Source organism: Cebus imitator, unplaced genomic scaffold (genome assembly GCF_001604975.1).
Source record: "Cebus imitator isolate Cc_AM_T3 unplaced genomic scaffold, Cebus_imitator-1.0 Scaffold9, whole genome shotgun sequence".
Classification (NCBI taxonomy): domain Eukaryota; kingdom Metazoa; phylum Chordata; class Mammalia; order Primates; family Cebidae; genus Cebus; species Cebus imitator.
Window position 1 is genome coordinate 6792690 of NW_016107324.1, and position 19783 is coordinate 6812472.

Here is a 19783-nt window from a genome sequence, read left to right on the forward strand (position 1 = left end):
GCGCCATTGCACTCCAGCCTGGGTAACATGAGTGAAACTCCGTCTCAAAAAAAAAAAAAAAAAAAAAATATATATATATATATATATATATATATATATCAGTTATGGAGATGTAGCAGACTAAGAACAGACTTTAAGACTGGAAATTTGAAAAATACGTTTCAATATGGAAAGTGTGGATAAATACTTTTTCGGTAGGGTCTATATTGTAGTCTTTCCCTCTTGTCAATATTCTATTCTCTTTTTCACATTTAAAAACTCTAGTCCTATGCAGACATTTCTGTATATTTTTATTAATGTAAGATTTTTGTCTTATGTATTTACGCCTTAAAGAATATCCAACAATTGTGCTTACTTACCTCATTGATTTATGTACCACACCTGAGACAGGTAATTTTTAGAGGTTTTACATCAATATTCCTTGATTATTGAATCAGAGGGGAAAATTAAAAATGTGTTTTCATGTTGAAAGTTCCAATTCCATTGTTATGTGTAATTGCAAACTTTGCCTGGAGTTATTGGACTTGGTAAGTCTTCCCTTGGATTCATGCACATGTAAGTGTGAAGGTCGGATATGTTTTGCATTGAGGAGTGTCAAGTAAGGGCCAGAATAAAGATGTCGGTATAGAAAACAGAGAAAAGATAGCTTTTTAATTAGGTATTTTTGTATTTTGAGTGGTTTAGAATATAAATAATTTATATTTATGCTTAAATATAAATAGCATTTGCTATGATTAAACTGCTAGCAATGTAGTTTCAGAAATATGTATTTTTAAATATCTATTTTCTGTTTTTAAATTTGTTTAGATAAGTTTTTTTTTTTCCTTTCAATGTTTTGGGACAGGATTGCGTTCCCTTACATGAAAACGTTCTTAGTTATAAAAGTTTACTTCAGTCACGTGCTGTAGCTAAGTATGTTGAAATACTTTTAGGACAAACTTTTTGTAACTATTTTGATTTGAAAAATGATGGAAATGTGCTGCAGCCTAATGACAATGTTTCAGGACTTTTTAATGTTTTAATTTTTAAGTTAAAGTTACAATAAATTCAGCATATAATGGAGACTGTATTATTATACATGTTTGAGAACCTATGATTTCAAATAAAAATTTCTAATTATTTGAAGTAGTCAATACATAATCTGTTTGTTTAAATTGAGAATGATACAAATCAAATCAAGATAATAGGTTTATGCCGGCCCTTCACTAAATATAGAATAAAATCGAATCAAAGAATGTCTTATTAATAGTATATCAATCGTATCATTTTTGTATGCAAAGGACATATTTATAGTTGTATTCAAAGGCTGTATTTATAGCCGTCAATTTTTATCAGATAGCATTTGATAAAATAACATATTCATTTATATCATTTTGTCATTTATAGGTTTATCTGTAAATCCTTTCTTATTGTCTGAATTTCCCAACCAAATACTCATATTCTTTAGTTATTTTTTATGGTTTGACTGTGTTTGTGCATTGCCAAAGTATTGGATATTTGAAAGTATTCAGGAATAAAATGACTAGATGTTTAATTTTTTGTTTGCAATACAAAGTCTTTGTCTAATAGATGATGGTAAAAAAGTAATGACTACCAAGAATTTATTTAAGAAATATTTTTGAACACCTGCTATGTTCCAGGCACATAGATACTTAGGATATATCAGTGGATAAAAACAAGCAAAGGTGCCTGCCCTTGTGGAGCTGTTTTAGAATTGAGGCATATTATTAACAAACAAATGAATAAAACAAAAGAGAAATGAAAAATAAATTGTAAACTTTTCATAGCTTCTTAAAAGCCTATTTTATTTTCCTCCTTTTAAAGTCTAGAAACAGAGCTATGTGTCTGCATAGTATTAATAGTATAGCGGTTAAGAACAGAGATTCTGGTATCAGATTGCCTATCTCCAAATCTGAGCTCTGCTGTTAACTAGTATTAATAACAGTAAACAGTGTAACTGGTTTCTCTTGTCTTTTACTTCATCTTTTATCATAACATCTAAAGTCTTCTCTTTTTGCCAGTCCATATTATTTCTATCTTTTTTGATAATTTAATATTTTATATCAGTTTCACTCTCTCCCCTCTTTCCTTCTTCTGTAATACTTCTATGTATCTTTTTATCTTTTATTGTTTTTAGCCTCTCAGTTCTCTGTTGATCACTTCCCAAATTCTCTTCACTCCATCACAATTCTGTTTCTACTTTTATTTTTATAAAAATATTTTTATGTTTTATTTTTATATTATCTTTTTTTCCCCACTATTGTTATATCAGTGTCAGCTCTCTTATCCTATTCATTCACTCATTTAATTATTTCTGTTCACTACCCACTATTTGCCAAGTATTTTTCTGTGCACTGGAGATTCAGCAATGAACAAAGACAAAAATTTCAACTCTTATGGAATTTACACTGTCTTCCTCCTTCTGCCTCATTTCTCTTTACTGTCACACTTTTAAAAAATTCTTTTTGGTTCTTCAAGTACTAAAGTGTTGATTCAAATTGCTTTTATATTTATATACTATAATTTTGATTTTTATGTTATTTATTTCTGACTACCTTTTTTCAGTATCCATGCAACTTTTATCTGGTAAAACTTTAATTCATCTTCTCTTACTTCATCAGTGTTAATTTTTGTTAACATTCCTGCTAGATTTGTAATCTATATCTGGAGAGTACTCATCCCTATTATGATTTTTCTTAGAGGTCAAAATTATTTTATGACAGAGAAAATAATTATTTCAATCCCATTATCTTTATTCAGGGAATAGCCTGGTTTATTTGCTTATTTATTTATTAATTTACTTATTCATTAATCCATTTAAATCCTTATATCAAAACTTAATGTAAGGGAAGAAGAGCTAAATAGTGGTCACTTTTTCTACTAATTCTAGTCATGCTTTTTATTTCTTATCTTTTGTTTGATACTTAAGCATTGTCTTTTGGGCTTTGGGACATGGGTGAAGAATTAACCATATATTTAATTTAAAAAAATTTCTCTCTAAACTCCACAATAGCCCTTTTGTCTATCTACTCTCCTTTCTCCATCTCTAGTTTTGTATTAGCATATAATAATTTGTGCTTCTTCCACTGCCAAAGTTAATTGTGATAATTAACATAAACATAACAAATACATAGCCAATTCTTGGTTCACTGACCCTGTTTTAAACAGGGTAAATATTCTTCTTAGTAATCACTAAGGACCACAGTGCTATAATATAGAATTTAACTCCTTAGGAAACAAAAATTTTTAGTCCAATTCTTCTCTTCTTTTGGGATTTGAATACCTTTATTTACTTTTAATTAATATAATCATCATAGACTCTGGATGCTCATACTCTAGTAGTAGTGTTGATCTCCTTTCTTGCAGTAATGACATAACTTCTGCCTGACAGCTCATCCTCCTGTTAGCTGCTGGTTGACTCAATTTGCCTTTTTAGGTCTGGCTATAAAATTTGTTTTTTAGATGATACTCTATTCAAGAGGTATCTGATTGAAGGCAAAATATAAAGTAATAAGGAAGGAAACTAATTAGATAAATGAGATGGGGAAAGTAGATTATGATCTGCTACAAGATATGATCTACCCCAAGATAATCACCTTGTATCCATTTAATAATACATACACAAATAATTCATTAAAAGAATTTAAATGTCACCTGCTTTATATTAATTGCTTTGGGACACCAGTCAATCCCTTGATTACCTTGGTAATGTAGAGAAGACAGAGTCTGATCAGCCTGTAGAATTTCTGGAAATTTATTCAGCTCATAATAATATTTCAGTATCTTAGGAACAAGGATTGTGATATCTCAAGTCTGACATAAAGAATACATTTTCATAAAGGTTTGTACATATACATCTTTTCAAATTCCTTTTAGCCTCTCCCTATTCCCTTAACTTCCCTGACAACAGCAACACATGACTCATAAGGACTGTGTTTTCAAATGTAGCTGCCATTCTAAATTGACAGTGTTTGTCAGGGATTTTACCCTGTGACCTTCTCTTATTTTTCCAAAATCTCTGAAATTCTTGACATAATTTTCCAGATCAGTGTTAGAAAACTTTCCCAAGTGCTTGTGTCTTATTTAAGATATGCATTTACAGGATTTGGAAGAGGGCACTTATATATTTATATAGCACTCTTTTTCAAAATGACAGGGGGACCAAGACTTTTTGGAAAAGTGTTCCAGTGTTAAACACTGGGTACTATTTTCATATCTTACTACTAGAGAGCACAATTAGTAAATGAACACATGTATGATGAGTTTAGGATACTTTCAAAGGAAGAGAAAAAGAGGTATAATAGACCAAGGTGGGTTTGAAATTTCTGATCTGCAGACTTCAGATTTCTTCCCCTTTAGCTAAATCCCCAGTACATTTTACCCAAACTCCATTGTAGAGTGTCATCCTACACAAGTCTCCCATCATTCCAAAACGTATTATTTATAAACTTCTAATTATGTTGTCTTAGTTTTGCTATTATTTGATTATATCAAAAGATAATCTTGTATTTAGATTTGCAGATATTAAAGTTTTGGTTCAACTTCCCTTCACCTTCTCTTCATTTCCCTTGTTTCCCTTTCATTACATCTCATTCTTTTCCAAAACAATTTAGTCTTAAAGCCGTTTGCATGCCAAAACAAGGCAGGCTTCCACATTGAGAAAGAAGGGTTTGCTGTGGTGGCCCAGAGCAAGATTTCTGGGTCCAGCAATGGTGAGGAGGATGTCCATGTGATACCACAGGTATCATAATCCAAGGGAGTGATGATGATATTCGCACATAAATGGTGAAGAGGAAGGTAGCCTTCACTCTGATGCTGGAGGTCAGAGATCAAGTGGGGATAAGGAGGATGTCCTCGCAGAATTGGCAATCTACCATGGGATATCAGAGCCCAAGTAGCATGAAAAGGGTATTCATATAGGGAAGAGTCTGGGAGCAAATATGAGAGATTGGATACATAAAAGGATTGATCAAATAAGTAAATATATTAAAGATAATAGAAGCTAGCTTTTTAGTTGTTGGAGTTGGCAATTATAATATGGAAAGAGAAAACAAGGATGGTTAGATTTGGAATTAGAAGCAGTGTGAATTTGTGGCTTTGAATATATAAAAGTAAAAACAAAAAAGCCTGAGGTTGAATGACTTCAGCAAAATAGAAAAATAGCATTTATCCCTTTGCCAAAATACCAATTTGAGCAACGATCGATTCAAGAAAAATGCCTTTACAAGAGCTAAGGAATCCAAGTGATATATTACTAGCCTCCGCTATGTGGGAGGCCTGGATATAGCATAGAAATAAGAAAAGATGCCTTGAAGAGGTTAGGAAGGACATTTTCAAGATACCAAGCTAGGGCAGAACAGTGTGGAGAGAGATACCTTTCATGTGGGAAGGGGAAAGGAGAGTGAAGTGAGCACATAACTTTGCCATGGACCCCAGAAAGAGGACTGTGCAAGCCCACCCTCCACAGTCCCAAGCTCCAGGCCAGCACCTGTGGACCCAGTCTCCAGTCCCACTCTAGTGGCAGGACAGCCCCCACAGTTCCAGGCTATCCCTCTCAGACTCAAACTCCAGCTCCACCCCAGCACCTTTGGATTTTTGACTTTAGGCTAGCACAGGAGGATTCAGGCTCCATGCCTGCTGCAGCACCAGGTTGCTGCAGGCTCCAGGCCATATCTAGGTGAGGCAGGCTCCAGGGCACTCAGGCTTCAGGTCCACTTCAGTGTACTCAGGACCAAGTCTGCACCAGTAGACCCCAGAACCAGGTCAGTCAATGGACACAGGTGCCAGGACTGCTCCTGAGACCTAGGCTCAAAGCCAACCCCACAATCCCAGGCACCAGAACAACCCTCAAAACAGACACAAGGCCCATCCGAGCACTAGGCCAGCCCCCACTGCAGTGTCACATTGGCCCATATGGGCCAAGGCTTCAGTTCTGGCTCCACAGATTAAGTGTACAGGCTCCACCAAGTGGACTGCTGTGCCAGGTCAACACCCCTTGAGCTAGGACTCAGGACCACTGCAGTGGACCCAAGATGTAAGAATATCCAAGGAAGCCCAGAGGCCCAACCCCATAAACCAAAGTACAAGGCTAGCCACTGTGAGCCTAGGTAACAGACCTGCCCACATAATGAACCAGATACCAAGTCAACTTACCTGACAGTTTCAGCAGGAAGTCCACAGATTCTACCAGCTGGCCTGCCTACACTTTCTGGGTGGGCTGACAGGTAAAGGGCTTTTGTGCTGAAGCCAGCCTTTAAAAGACCACAGGAGGCATGTGTTTCTTCAAATGTGCAGGCATCAAAACAAGCCCACAAAGGTGACAAATAATCAAGGAAACGTGACATCACCAAAGTAACAAAATGAATCATCAGTTACCTAAAGAAATAGAGATCTACAAACTGCCTGATGAATACTTAAAAATACAACTTCAAGAATCAGAAGAAACAGTAGGGGTACTCAAATACAGATCATTTGAAATCGCTCTGTCCAAGGAACAAAAACATAGAATGAAAAATAGCAGTAAAGCCTACAAGTTATGGGACACTGTCAAGTGAAACATATATGCTTAACAGGAATTCCAGAAGAAGAAGGGAAAGAGAAAAGAGTAGAAAGCTTATTTAAAGACAGAATGATAGAAATATTCCTAAATTGAGAGAGCAAAATAAGCAGCAGGATCCATGAAGCCCAAAAAAATCTCCAGATAAGTTAAGACAAAGAAATCTTCCCCAAGATACATTATAATGAAATTATCAAAAGTCAAAGACAAGAGATACTTTTGAAAGCAGCAAGAAAAAAGTTATTTATTATATACAGTTATAAGATTAGAAGCTGATAAAAAAGTTACTTATTATATACAGGTATAAGATTATAAGCTGATTTTTCAGCAGATACCTTGAAATCCAGGAGAAAGAAAGATAATATGAAGTGCTGAAAAACAAAAACAAAAAAAAACTGCCAACAAAGAATTTGATAACCTGGCAAGGCTCTCCTTCAAAAATGAAGTCAAGATAACAACTTTCCCACACATGGAAAAAGTGTTGGGAGTTTATCACCACTAGATATTACTTGCATTAGATGTAAAGGGAGTTCCTCAAGTTCAAATAAAGAACACTAACAATATGGAAACAAATTAAAGTATAAAACTCACTATAAATATAAAAATATAGTCAAAATCAATACTGTAATACTGTATTGGTAGTGTGTATATTACTTTTAACTCTATTTTAAGAGTTAAAAGGCAAAAGTATTAAAAATACATATCAAACTGAATTCAATAGAACATTAAAAGTATCATTCATCATGGCCAAGTGGGATTTATTCCAGGGATGCAGGGATGGTTCAATATACACAAATCAGTCAATGTGATATGTCATATCAACAGAATGAAGGACAAAACCCATATGATCATTCCCACTGATGCTGAAAAGGCATTTGATAAACTCCAACATTCCTTCGAGATAAAAATCCTCAAAAAACTGGATACAGAAGGAATATGCATTAACATACTAAAAGCTGTATATGACAGACCCACAGCGAGTAACACTTTATGGGGAAGAGCTGAATGCCTTTCCTGTGAGATCAGGAACACAACAAGGATGCCCACTTTTGCCACTATTATTATTCTTACTTTCACCACTATTATTCAACCATATTACTGAAAGTCCTAGCTAGAGCAATTAGAGAAAAGAAAGAAAGAAATGGCATCTAAATTGGAAAGGAAGAAGTCAAACTATTCTTGTTTGCAGATGATAGGATCTTATATTTGGAAAAACCTAAAGACTTCATTGAAATATTAGAATTGGTAAACAAATTCAGTAAGGTTGTAGGATACAAAACAACATACAAACATCAGTAGCATTTCTATATGGCAAGAGAGAAAAATCTGAAAAAGAAAAAAGTAATCCCATATATTAAAACCAAAAATAAATGAAATACCTAGGAATTAAATTAACCAAAGAAGTGAAAGACCTTTACCATGAAAACTGTGAAACACTGATGAAAGAAATTTAAGAGGATACCAAAACATGGGAAGATATTCCATGATTATGGAATGGAATAATCAATATTGTTAAAATGTGCAAACTACTGAAAGGAATTTACAGATTTAATGCAATCCCTATCAAAATACCAATGACATTCTTCACAGAAATAGAAAAAAAATCCTAAAATTTCTTTGAAACCACAAAATACCTAGAATAGCCAAAGCTATTCTAAGCAAAAGGGATAAAACCAGAGGAATCACATTACCTGACTTCAAATTATACTGCAAGCTATGTTAACCAAAATGGCATGGTACTGGCATAAAATAGACATACACACCAATGGAATAAAATGGAGAACCCACAAACAAATCCACACACCTACAGTGAACTCATTTTCAACAAAGGTGCCAAGTACATGCATTGAATAAAGGACAGTTTCTTGAATAAATGGTGCTGAGAAAATGGATATGCATATGCAGAAGAATGAAGCTAGATCATTATCTCTTGCCATATACAAAGATCAGAATGGATTAAAGATTTAAATTTAAGATCTCAAACTATGAAACTACTACAAGAAAACATTGAGAAGATTCTCTAGCACATTTGTCTGGGCAAAGATTTCTTGAGCAATATGCCTCAAGCACAGGCAACCAAAGCAAACATGAACAAATGGGTTTACATCAAGCTAAAAAGCTCTGACCAGCAAAGGAGACTGCCAGTAAAGTGAAGAGACAATCTATGGAATGGGAGAAAAGATTTGCAAATCACTCATCTGATAACCAGAATATATAAGGAGCTTACACAACTCTATAGGAAAACTAATAATCTGATTTAAAAATGGGTGAAATATTTGAATAGACATTTCTCAAAAGGAGACATAAAATGGAAAACCGTCATCTGAAAAGGTACTCAACATCATTGATCATCAAAGAAATGCAAATCAAAACTACAATGACATATTGTCTCACCCAGTTAAAATGGCTTATATGCAAAAGACAGGCAATAACAAATGCTGGGGAGGATGTGGAGAAAAGGGAACCCTCATACATTAATGGTGGGTATGTAAATTAGTACAACCACTATGGAAAACAATTTGAAGGTTCCCCAAAAATCTACAAATGTAACTACCATACCATCTAGCAATCCCACTGCTGAGTGTATACCAGAGGAAAGAAATCAGTATGTTAAAGAGATATCTGCACTCCCAGGTTTGTTGCAGAACTGTTAACAATAGCCAAGATTAGGAAACACTCTTAAGTGTCCATGAACTGATGAATGGATAAAGACAATGTGGTACCTCTACACATAAGTACTATTCAGCCATAAAAAAGCATGAGATCTTGTTACCTACACAGCATAGATGGAACTGGAAATTGTTATGTTGAGTGAAATAAATCAGGCACAGAAAAACAAACACTGAATTTCTCACTTATTTGTAGATTCTAAAAATGAAAACAATTGAACTCATGGAAATAGAGTAGAAAGAGGGTTACCAGAAACTAGGAAAAGGAGTGGGAGGATTGGGGCAGATGGGGATGGTTAATGAATACAAAAATATTCATTAGAAAAAATGAATAAGGCTGAGTATTGATAGCACAAGAAGGTGAATATAGTCAGTAACAATTTAATTATACATTTTAAAATAAAAAGTGTATTACTGGATTATTTGTGACACATAGGATAAATGCTTGAGGGGATGGAAACCCCATTTTTCATGATTTGGTTATTATACATTGCATGCGTGTATCAAAACCTCTCATATGGCTCATAAATATATATACCTACTATGCATTCACAAAAATTAAAATTAATAAAATTGTTACAATAATTTGATAATGGATGTACAATATATATAAAATGTAAATAATGACATCAGTAGCATAAAATGTGAGGGTGGGAGTTAAGGTGTAGAGTTTTTATATGTGGTACATGTTAAGTTGTTATCATCCCAAAATAGAATGTAATAATTGTAAGATGTCTTATGTAAGTCTTATATAACCACAAGGAAAATCCTTGTTTACATACACAAAAGATAAATAGAAAGGTGTCAAAGTATACCATTATAAAAAATCATCAAATCACAAAGGAAGACAGCAACAGAGGAAGAAGAGAATGAAGTTACTATTAGTTTGGAGCAAAAGTAATTGTGGTTTTTGCTATTAAAAATGGCATTAAAAATAATGGCAAAATACATAATTACTTTTGCGCCAACTATATACAAAACAATCAGAAAACAATGAACAAAATGTCAGTAGTAAATTCTTACATGTCAGTAATTGCTTTAAGTGTAAATGGGTTAAATTCTTCAATCAACAGATGTAAGTGGCTGGCTGACTTTTTTATTTTTATTTTTGAAATGGAATCTGGCTCTGTCACTCAGGCTGGACTGCAGTGGGGCAATCTCGGCTCACTGCAACCTCTGCCTCCTGGGTTCAAGCAATTCTCCCTGTCTCAGCTTCCTGAGTAGCTGGTACTACAGGTGCACACCACCACACCTAGCTAATTTTTGTATTTTTAGTAGAGACAGGGTTTCACCATATTGTTCAGGCTGGTCTTGAACTCTTAACCTCAAATGATCCACCCGCCTCGGCCTCCCAAAGTGCTTAGATTACAGGTGTGAGCCACCATGCCCAATTGGATTTTTTTTTAAAGCAAGAAACAGCTATATGCTGCACACAAAAGACTCACTTTAGCTTTAAGAACATACATAGACTGTAAGTGAAGAGATGAGAAAAGATAATTTATGCAATGATAATAAAGGAGAACTAGGATAGCTCTACTTCTATCAGGTTAAGTAAGCTTTAAGTCAAAATCATTTAAAAGAGACAAAGAGGGTATTCATATAATAATAAAGGGGTCAATTGGCAAAGAATGTCTAATAATTGTAAATATATATGCACCCAGTATCAGAGCACCTAAATATATAAAGCAAATATTAACATAACTGAAGGAAGAAATAGACAGCAATACATTAATAATAGGAGACTTTAAGGCCATATTTTCAAAAAATGGATAGATCATCTGGAGAGAAAATTAAAAGGGAAATAGAGGACCTGAACAACACTCTAGACAAAATGATCCTAACAGACATATACAGATCATTCTATCCAAAAGCAGCAGAATGCACATTCTTCTGAAGTGCACAAAGAAAATTCTCCAGGATAGATTGTATGTTGGGCCACAAAACAAGTCTTAGCAAATTTAATAAGACTGAAGTCATATCAAGTATCTCTTCTGACCACAATGGTATTAAACTAGAAATCAATAATGGAGGAGAACTGGAAGTTGAACAACACACTCTTGAACAGCCAGTGGGTCAGGAAGAAATCAAAAGGAAAATCAAAGTATCTTAAGACAAATGAAAAGTAAATAATCTACCAAAACTTATGGGATAAACAAAGAATTTATAAGAGGGAAGTTTATAGCAAAAAATGCCTGCATTAAGAAAAAATCTCAAACAACCTAACTTATGCCTCAAGGAACTAGAACAAACAGAACCAACTAAGCCCAAAGTCAGTAGAAGGAAAGAAATAACAAAGACCAGAACAGAAATAAATGGAGAGAATAGAAAAACAATAGAAATGATCAACAAAACTGAATTGCATTTTTTGAAAAGATTAACAAAACTGTCAATTTTCTAGCTAAACTAAGGAAAAATGAAGGAAGATTCAAATAAATAGAATCAGAAATAAAAGAGGAGACATTAAAGTTGATGCCACAGAAATATAAATAATTATAATAGGCTACCATGAGAAGTTATATACAAATAAATTGAATAACCTAGAATAAATGAGTAAATTCTTTGAAATATACAACTTTCCATGATCAAATCATGAAGAAATAGAAAATCTGAACAGATCAATCCTGAGTAAAGGTATTGAATCTGTAATTGAATACCTCCCAACAAAGAAAAGCCAAGGACCCTTTAACTTTACTGGTGAATTCTACCAAACATTGAAAGAAGAATTACTATCAATCTTTCTCAGACTCTTCTGAAAAATAGAAGAGGAAGGAATACTTTCAAATTCATTTTATGAGGATAGGGTTACCCTAATACTATAAGGACACTACAAGAAAAGAAAACTATGGCCCATTATCTCATAATGAATAGTAATGCCAAAATCCTCAACAAAAACGAGTGAACCCAATTCAACACTACATTAAAAGAATCATATACCATGATCAAGTAGGATTTATTCATGGGATGCAAGGATGATTCAACATATACAAATCAATCAATGTGATAAACCACATTAGCAGATGAAGAATAAAATCATCATCATCTCAATAGATGAAGAAAAAGCATGTAACAAAATTCAACATTGCTTTTTGATTTTAAAAATGCTCAGCAAATTAGGTACAGAAGGAATGTACTTTGAGATTATAAAGACCATATATGAAAGCCTACATCTGACATCATAATCAATAGTGAAAAATGGAAAGGGTTTCCCCTAAGAAAACCATTGGTTCCTTTTTCTCTAGTTCTTTGAGGTGTGACCTTAGGTTATCTACTTGCTCTCTTTCAGACTTTTCAATGTAGGTATTTAATGCTATGAATATTCCTCTTAGCACTGGTTTTGCTTTACCTCCGAAGTTTCGATAGGTTGCATCAGTATTATTGCTCAGTTCAAAGAATTTTTAAATTTCCGTATTGATTTTATTGTTGATCCAACAATCATCCAGGAGCAGGTTATTTTATTTCCATGTATTTGCATGGTTTTGAGAGTTCTTTTTGGAGTTGATTTCCAATTTTATTCCGCTGTGGCCTGAAAGAGTACTTCATATAATTTTGATTTTCTTAAATTTATTGAGACTTGTTTTGTGGCCTGTCCTATGGTCTGTCTTGGAGAATGTTTCATGAACTGATGAATATACTATCTATTCTGCAGTTATTGGCCACTATATTCTGTATATATCTGTTAAGTCCTTTTGTTGTAGGGTATAGTTTAAGTCCATTTCCTTGTTGGCATTTTGTCTTGATGACCTGTTCGGTGCTGTCAGTGGAGTATTGAAGTCCTCCCACTGTTATTGAAGTCCTCCCACTATGTGCTGCTGTCTATCTCATTTCTTACATCTAATTGTAATTGTTTTATAAGTTTGAGAGCTCCAGTGTTAGATGCATATATATTTAGGATTGTGATATTTTCCTGTTAGACTAGTCCTTTCATCATTATATAATGTCCCTCCTTGTCTTTTTTAACTGTCACTGCTTTAAAGCTTATTTTGTCTGATACAAGAATAACTACTCCTATATTTTTGGTGTCAATTTGCCTGGAATATCATTTTCTACACCTTTACCTTAAGTTTATGTGAGTCCTATGTATTAGGTGATTCTCTTGAAGATAGTACATACTGGGTTGATAAATTATTATGTATTCTGCCATTCTCTATCTTTAAAGTGGAGCATTTAGGCTATTTACATCCAATGTTAGTTTTGAGATGTGAGGTGCTATTCTATTCATCATGCCAGTTGTTACCTGAATGCCATGTTTTTTTAATTGTGTTATTGTTTTATAGGCCCTGTGAAATTTATGCTTTAAGGATGTTCAATTTTGGTATATTTCAAGGTTTTGTTTTAAGATTTAGAACTTTTTTTTTTTTTTTTTTTTTTTTTTNTTTAGCAGTTCTTTTAGTGCTGGCTTGATAGTAGCAAAATCTCTCCTCATTTGTTTGTCTGAAGAAGACTTTATCTTTTCTTCATTTGTGAATCTTAATTTTGCTGGATACAAAATTCTTGGCCTACAATCATTTTGTTTAAGGAGGCTAAAGATAGGATCCGAGTTTCTTCTGGCTTGTAATGTTTCTGCTGAAAAATCTGTTTTCAATCTGATAGGTTTTCTTCTATAGGTTACCTGATGCTTTTCCCTCATAGCTCTTAAAATTCTTTCCTTTGTTTTGACATTAGATGACATGATTACTGTGTGCCCCGCTGATGATTTTATTACAGTGAATTTCCTGGGTGTCCTTTGAGCTTCCTGTGTTTAGATGTCTAGATTTCTAGCAAGGCAGGGAAGTTTTTCTTGATTATTCCCTCAAGTAAGTTTTCCAAACTTATAGATTTCTTCCTCAGGAATACCAGTTATTCTTAGGTTTGGTCATTTAACATAATCTCATACTTCTTGGAGGCTTTTTTCATTTTCTTAAAAATTCTTTTTCCTTTGTCCTTGTTGGACTGGGTTAATTCAAAAGCCTTCTTGTCTTTGAGCTTTGAAGTTCTTTCTTCTACTTGTCTGATTCTATTGTTGAAATTTCTCTAGTGTGTCTTTCATTCCAGAATTTCTAATTTTTATTTATGATATATATTCCTCTGGAGATTTTTTGTCCATATTCTATATATTTTTTAATTCCTTCATGTTTGTTTTCACCTTTCTCTGGTGCTTCTTTTAGTACAAAATTTGGCATCCCTTTGTGATTAAAACTCTCAGCAAAACCAGCATAGAAGGGACATACCTTAAGGTAATAAAAGCCGTTTATGTCAGATCCACAGCCAGCATTATACTGAACAGGGAAAACTTTAAAACATTGCTCCTGAGAACTTGAACAAGACAAGTATGCCCACTTTCACCACTTCTATTCAACACAGTACTGAAGTTATAGCTAGAACAATCAGACAAGAGAAAGAAATAAAGGGCATCTAAATAGCTAAAGAGTATATCAAACTGTCACTGTTCACTGATGGTATTATTATATACCTACAAAACATTAAAGACTCATCACAAAAGCTCCTAGATCTGATAAATGAATTCTGTAAAGTTTCAGGATACAGAATCAATGCACAAATCAGTGGCACTGCTATACAGAAATAACACTCAAGCTGAGAATCAAATCAAGAACTACACCCCTTTTACAATAGCTGCAAAAATAAAACAAAATAAAATACTTGGGAGCATAACTAACCAAGGAGGTGAAAGACTTCTACAAAATAAACTACAAAACACTACTGAAAGAAATTATAGATGACACAAACAAATGGAAAAACATCTCATGCTCATGGATGGGTAGAATCAATTTTGTGAAAATGACCATATGGCCAAAAGCAATCTACAGATTCAATGCAATTCCCATCAAAATGACAATCATTTTTCACAGAACTAGAAAAAAAATCCTAAAATTTATATGTAACAACAAAAAAGCTACTTCATAGCCAAAGCAAGACTAAGCAAAAAGAACAAATCTGGAGGCATTATATATGCAATTTCAAACTATACTGTAAGGCTATAGTCACCAAAACAGCATGGTACTGGTATAAAAATAGGCACACCGACCAATGGAACAGAATGGAGAACCCTTAAATAAAACCAAATATTGACAGGCAACCTAACTTCAATAAAGCAAACAAAAACATAAAGTGTGGGAAGGACACCCATTCGACAGACATTGCTGGGATAATTGGCAAGCCACATGTAGAAAAATGAAACTGGATTCTCATCTCTTACCTTATACAATAACCAAGTCAAATGGATTAAAGACTTAAATCTAGGACCTGAAACCATAAAGATCTGAAGATAATATTGGGAAAACTCCTTCTAGACATTGGCATAGGCAAAGACTTAATGACCAAGAGCCCAAAAACAAATGCAACAAAAGCAAAGATAAATAGATGCAACTTAAACTAAAAAGCTTCTGCACAGCAAAAGAAATAATCAGCAGAGTAAACAGACAACACATAGAGTGGGAAAAAAGTCTTTGTAAACCGTGCATCGGACAAAGGACTAATATCCAGAATCTATAAGGAACTCAAATCAGCAAGAAAAGAAGTAATTCCATTAAAAAGTATGCTAAGGATATGAACAATTTTCAAAAGAAGTCGTTGGGACAATTGAGTGTCCACACACAGAAGAATCAAACTGAGCCCTTATCTCACATCATATTAAAAAAATCAACTCAACGTGGATTAAAGATTTAAATGTAAAACCAAAACTGTAAAACTACTAGAAGAAAACATAGGGGAAAAATTCTGTAACATTGGTCTGTACAGTGAATTTTTGGATATGAAGCCAAAAGCAAAGGCAAAAATAGATAAATGGGATAACATCAAACTAAAAGTTTCTGCACAGCAGGGGAAACAAGCAAGAGTGAAGAGACAACCTGTAGAATGGGTGAAAATATTTGAAAACCATAGATCTAATAAGGGGTTAATGTCCAAAATATGTAATGTGACTCAAATGACTCAGGAACAACAAAACTAATAACCTGATTTAAAAATGGGCAAAGGACTGGAATAGACATTTCTCTAAAGAAGACATGCAAACAGCCAACAGCAATGTGAAAAGATGGTCAGTATCACTAGTTATCAGGAAAATACAAACTGAAAGCACAGATGTCACCTCATACCTGTTAGAATGGCTGTTATGAAAAAAAAACTAGATTTGACAAAAATATGGAGAATAGAAACATTTGAACACTGCTGATGGGAATCTAAGTTAATACAGCCATTATGAAAAACCATACAGGTATTCCTCACAAAAGTTAAAATACAACTACCACATGATCTAGCTGCCTCATTTCTGAGGTAATATTCAAAGGGGATGAAAAGAGTATGTCAAGGAAATATCTGTACCCTGATGGTCATACGCAGCATTATTCACAATAACCAAGATATGGAATCAACCTAAGTGCTTTTCAACTTATGAATGGAAACAGAAAATGTGGTGTGTGTGTGTCTATATATACATAAAACACATTTTCTGTGTGTGTGTGTGTGTGTGTGTGTGTGTGTGTGTGTATGTATATGTGCACACATACACACAGTGGAATATTGATTCAGCCTTAAGAAAAAAAAATCTCTTCATTTTTGACAATGTGGATGAGCTTAGAGGACATGATGCTATGTAAAATAAGCCAGGCACAAAAAGGCAACTGTGGCATTATCTCACTTATAAGTGGAGTATATAAGAATGGACCTTATAGGAACAGAGAGTAGAATGGAGTCTTACCAGGGCTTGTGAAAGAAAGGGAGAAATGGGTGCAAAGTTTCATACAGGACAGATAAATTCTGGGAATCAATTGGTTAGCATGATGATTATAGTTAATAATAATGTATTGTGTACTTGAAAATTGCTAAGAGAGTAGATCTTAAATGTTCTCAGCACATACAAACTATGCAAGGTGATAGATATGTTATTTACCTTTTGGGCAATCATTGCACAGTGTATACATTTATTGAAGCATCACATTGTACACCATAAATATTTACAATGTTGTCAACTGTACTTTAATAAAACTAGAAAAAAATAAAAATAAATTTAAATTATCTCTTCTAATCTTCCCTGTTCCCTTCCCCATAGATACTGTGGAACTGTCACAGACCGAAAGGGACCAAATAGACATGAAGCCAAAACCTAACATTTTTTTTCTGAACTAGATTCTTTTGCTATAAAGGGCATAATTGGTTCCATTGAAACTTGAATAGAGTGTATGTATTAAATATAAATAATGTATCAATGCCAATTTCCCGATTCTAATGATTGAATTTATTATGTAGGAGGATGTTTTTATTTTTTGCAAATATACACTGAAGTTTTAAAGGATAATGGGCTGTCATGTAAACAAATTATTCTCAAATGATTTAGGAAAATCGTTTTAGTAAAGCACTTGTAACTTTTCTAATGTTTGTGATTGTTTCAAATTTTTAAAAAGTAATAAAAAGCAATGCTATGGAATAAAGTTTCAATTAAAGCTTGTTGGTTTTGAACTCTATTAATTTAAATTCATTAAAAATGACTTAAACTGTATTCATTCTTTCACATTTTTTGCAGGATTATTGGCCAAAGGAAATCCATTTTAGAGATGATGATCAATGGTCATGCACTCTGAAAAAAATAAAAGAAGATAGTTCATTTGTTTCCATTTATACACATCTATGGGAAAATGTTCCTCGAATATTTGAAGCAGTTTTGATCATGGAATCACGATTAAAGGATTATTCACTTCTTTTGCAAAACCACACCTCTAAAATATTTAAGTGGAAAAGCATGATTTCTGAAACAAGTGAGCCTTATTTATTTTTATCTTTTGTAGAAGTGGAGTCTAACTATGTTGCGCAGGTTGTTCTCCAGTTTCCAATTTTTGGCCTCAAGTGATCCTCCTGAGTCAGCCTCCTAAAGTGCTGGGATTATAGACATGAGCCAGTGTACCTGGCCAGTCCTTATTTTTTGTATTAGTAAAGTAATGGTCAGGTAGGGGTGTGTGTGTGGGGTGTGTGTGTGTGTGTGTGTGTGTGTGTGTGTAATCTCATAAAGAATGAAATTCTAAGGTATAATATAAATTTTAAAAATATTTTATTTTAAAACCTCTTCATTTCAAAATGGTTCAATACAGATTTTTTGGTTGAACATAAATATGTGGATTCAAAGGAAGTATTACTTAAAAAAAGCATTAAAATAGTTGTTAAACTGTTAAGCTTTTGTTAAACTGGAGTGGAGGTACAGAATATTAGGAAGACGTGAGAGCAAGTTTGCATCAACTAATATTTTTACTGGAAACGAACATATCAGCAAGGGTCAGGATAGAACAGAAATATCTAAAACTGAAAGTAAAAGGGGTGATAGTTAACCTATATGAGCTAGGCTTGTTTGTAGGAGTAACTGGTTCACTATGAAATAACTGAATGAATGACAAAGCATACTGCAAGTAATAATTTTAATTTTCAATATTTGTATAACATTTTTCTAATATAATTGTATTGATTAATATTTCCAGAGTCATTTTAAATATTTATAATTATTCTTGTCTTATTCTTGATTTAATCGCCAAATTTGTCATATATGTCTTGAAAATGATATTAATTGTACTTATAAAGTATTTTTAGATATTAGATTCATTATGTTATTTTGGTATTTAATATTCTTTTTTGGACTTAGATTTGTGTAATTCTGAAGATATATTTAAATACATTTCTATTAAATTATTTTTAAATTTTTAAATTTAAATTGTAAATGTTTTAATGTGTATTTTTTTCATTTGTAAAAGCTACATATAGCTTCCTTGTATATATATTAAATATACACATATATATAGCTTGTATACATACACACAGACAGCTGTATGTGCATATAAATTCATCTTATAAAGAAATAAAATATCCACAAGTAACCGAATAGGAACATATCTTTTCATATCTTCCTCCTGTTTTTTAAAAAAGGTAATTTCTTATATATACATTATCCTCAATATATAGAGATCAGAAACAGGATTCAAGTCTAGTTTATCTGACTTCGGAGCCCCCCATATTGTTTCACTGGGTCATGCTCCACAGTACTGCAATTTATTGAAATTAAGGTGACCATGAAACAACCAAGCATAATTGGGTGAGCTATTTGAAAAAATGTGGACTTTTTTTAGGAGAGAGGGATTGACATAAAACTTAAGATATTTAGTAAGTGCCACAGACATGTTAGTTGGAACATGATATTTCAGAAAAGGAAAACAGAAGATATACTTTATATAATAATTCCAATTATTTATTCAGCTAACAGTATGTGTTTAGCATATACTCATCAAAATTGCTAGTTGATTTCATTGAATAGTGTTGTTTGTATAGTTTGCTTAAAGTATTTACAATTTTATTATTTCTAGAGAATATACATATATATAACATTTAAACCATGAATTCTTGTATTTTTAAAGGTTCTTATAGAAAATTGGAAAGATATGGGGAGTTCTTAAAGAAGTACCATAAGAAAAAAAAGATAATGGTATGGTATCTATGTTTTTATCATCCTTGAAAATTGGATTTTCACAGAAAATATAAACACTACATTTCCACAGATGACCACTGAAAACATTTTTGTAAATGTCCT

General features: G+C 33.2%; 1 protein-coding gene across 2 annotated transcripts in view; it reads left to right on the forward strand.

Moving 5' to 3' along the window:
- The window catches only part of FAM227B (family with sequence similarity 227 member B), a 273911-nt gene that overhangs the window by 34623 nt on the left and 219505 nt on the right, over positions 1 to 19783 (forward strand). For both annotated transcript variants that reach the window (XM_017543814.2, XM_017543824.2), the window contains exons 4-5: positions 17741 to 17972; positions 19611 to 19678. In XM_017543814.2, coding sequence (XP_017399303.2) covers positions 17741 to 17972; positions 19611 to 19678 — 300 coding nt within the window. The remainder of the gene's footprint in view (positions 1 to 17740; positions 17973 to 19610; positions 19679 to 19783) is intronic.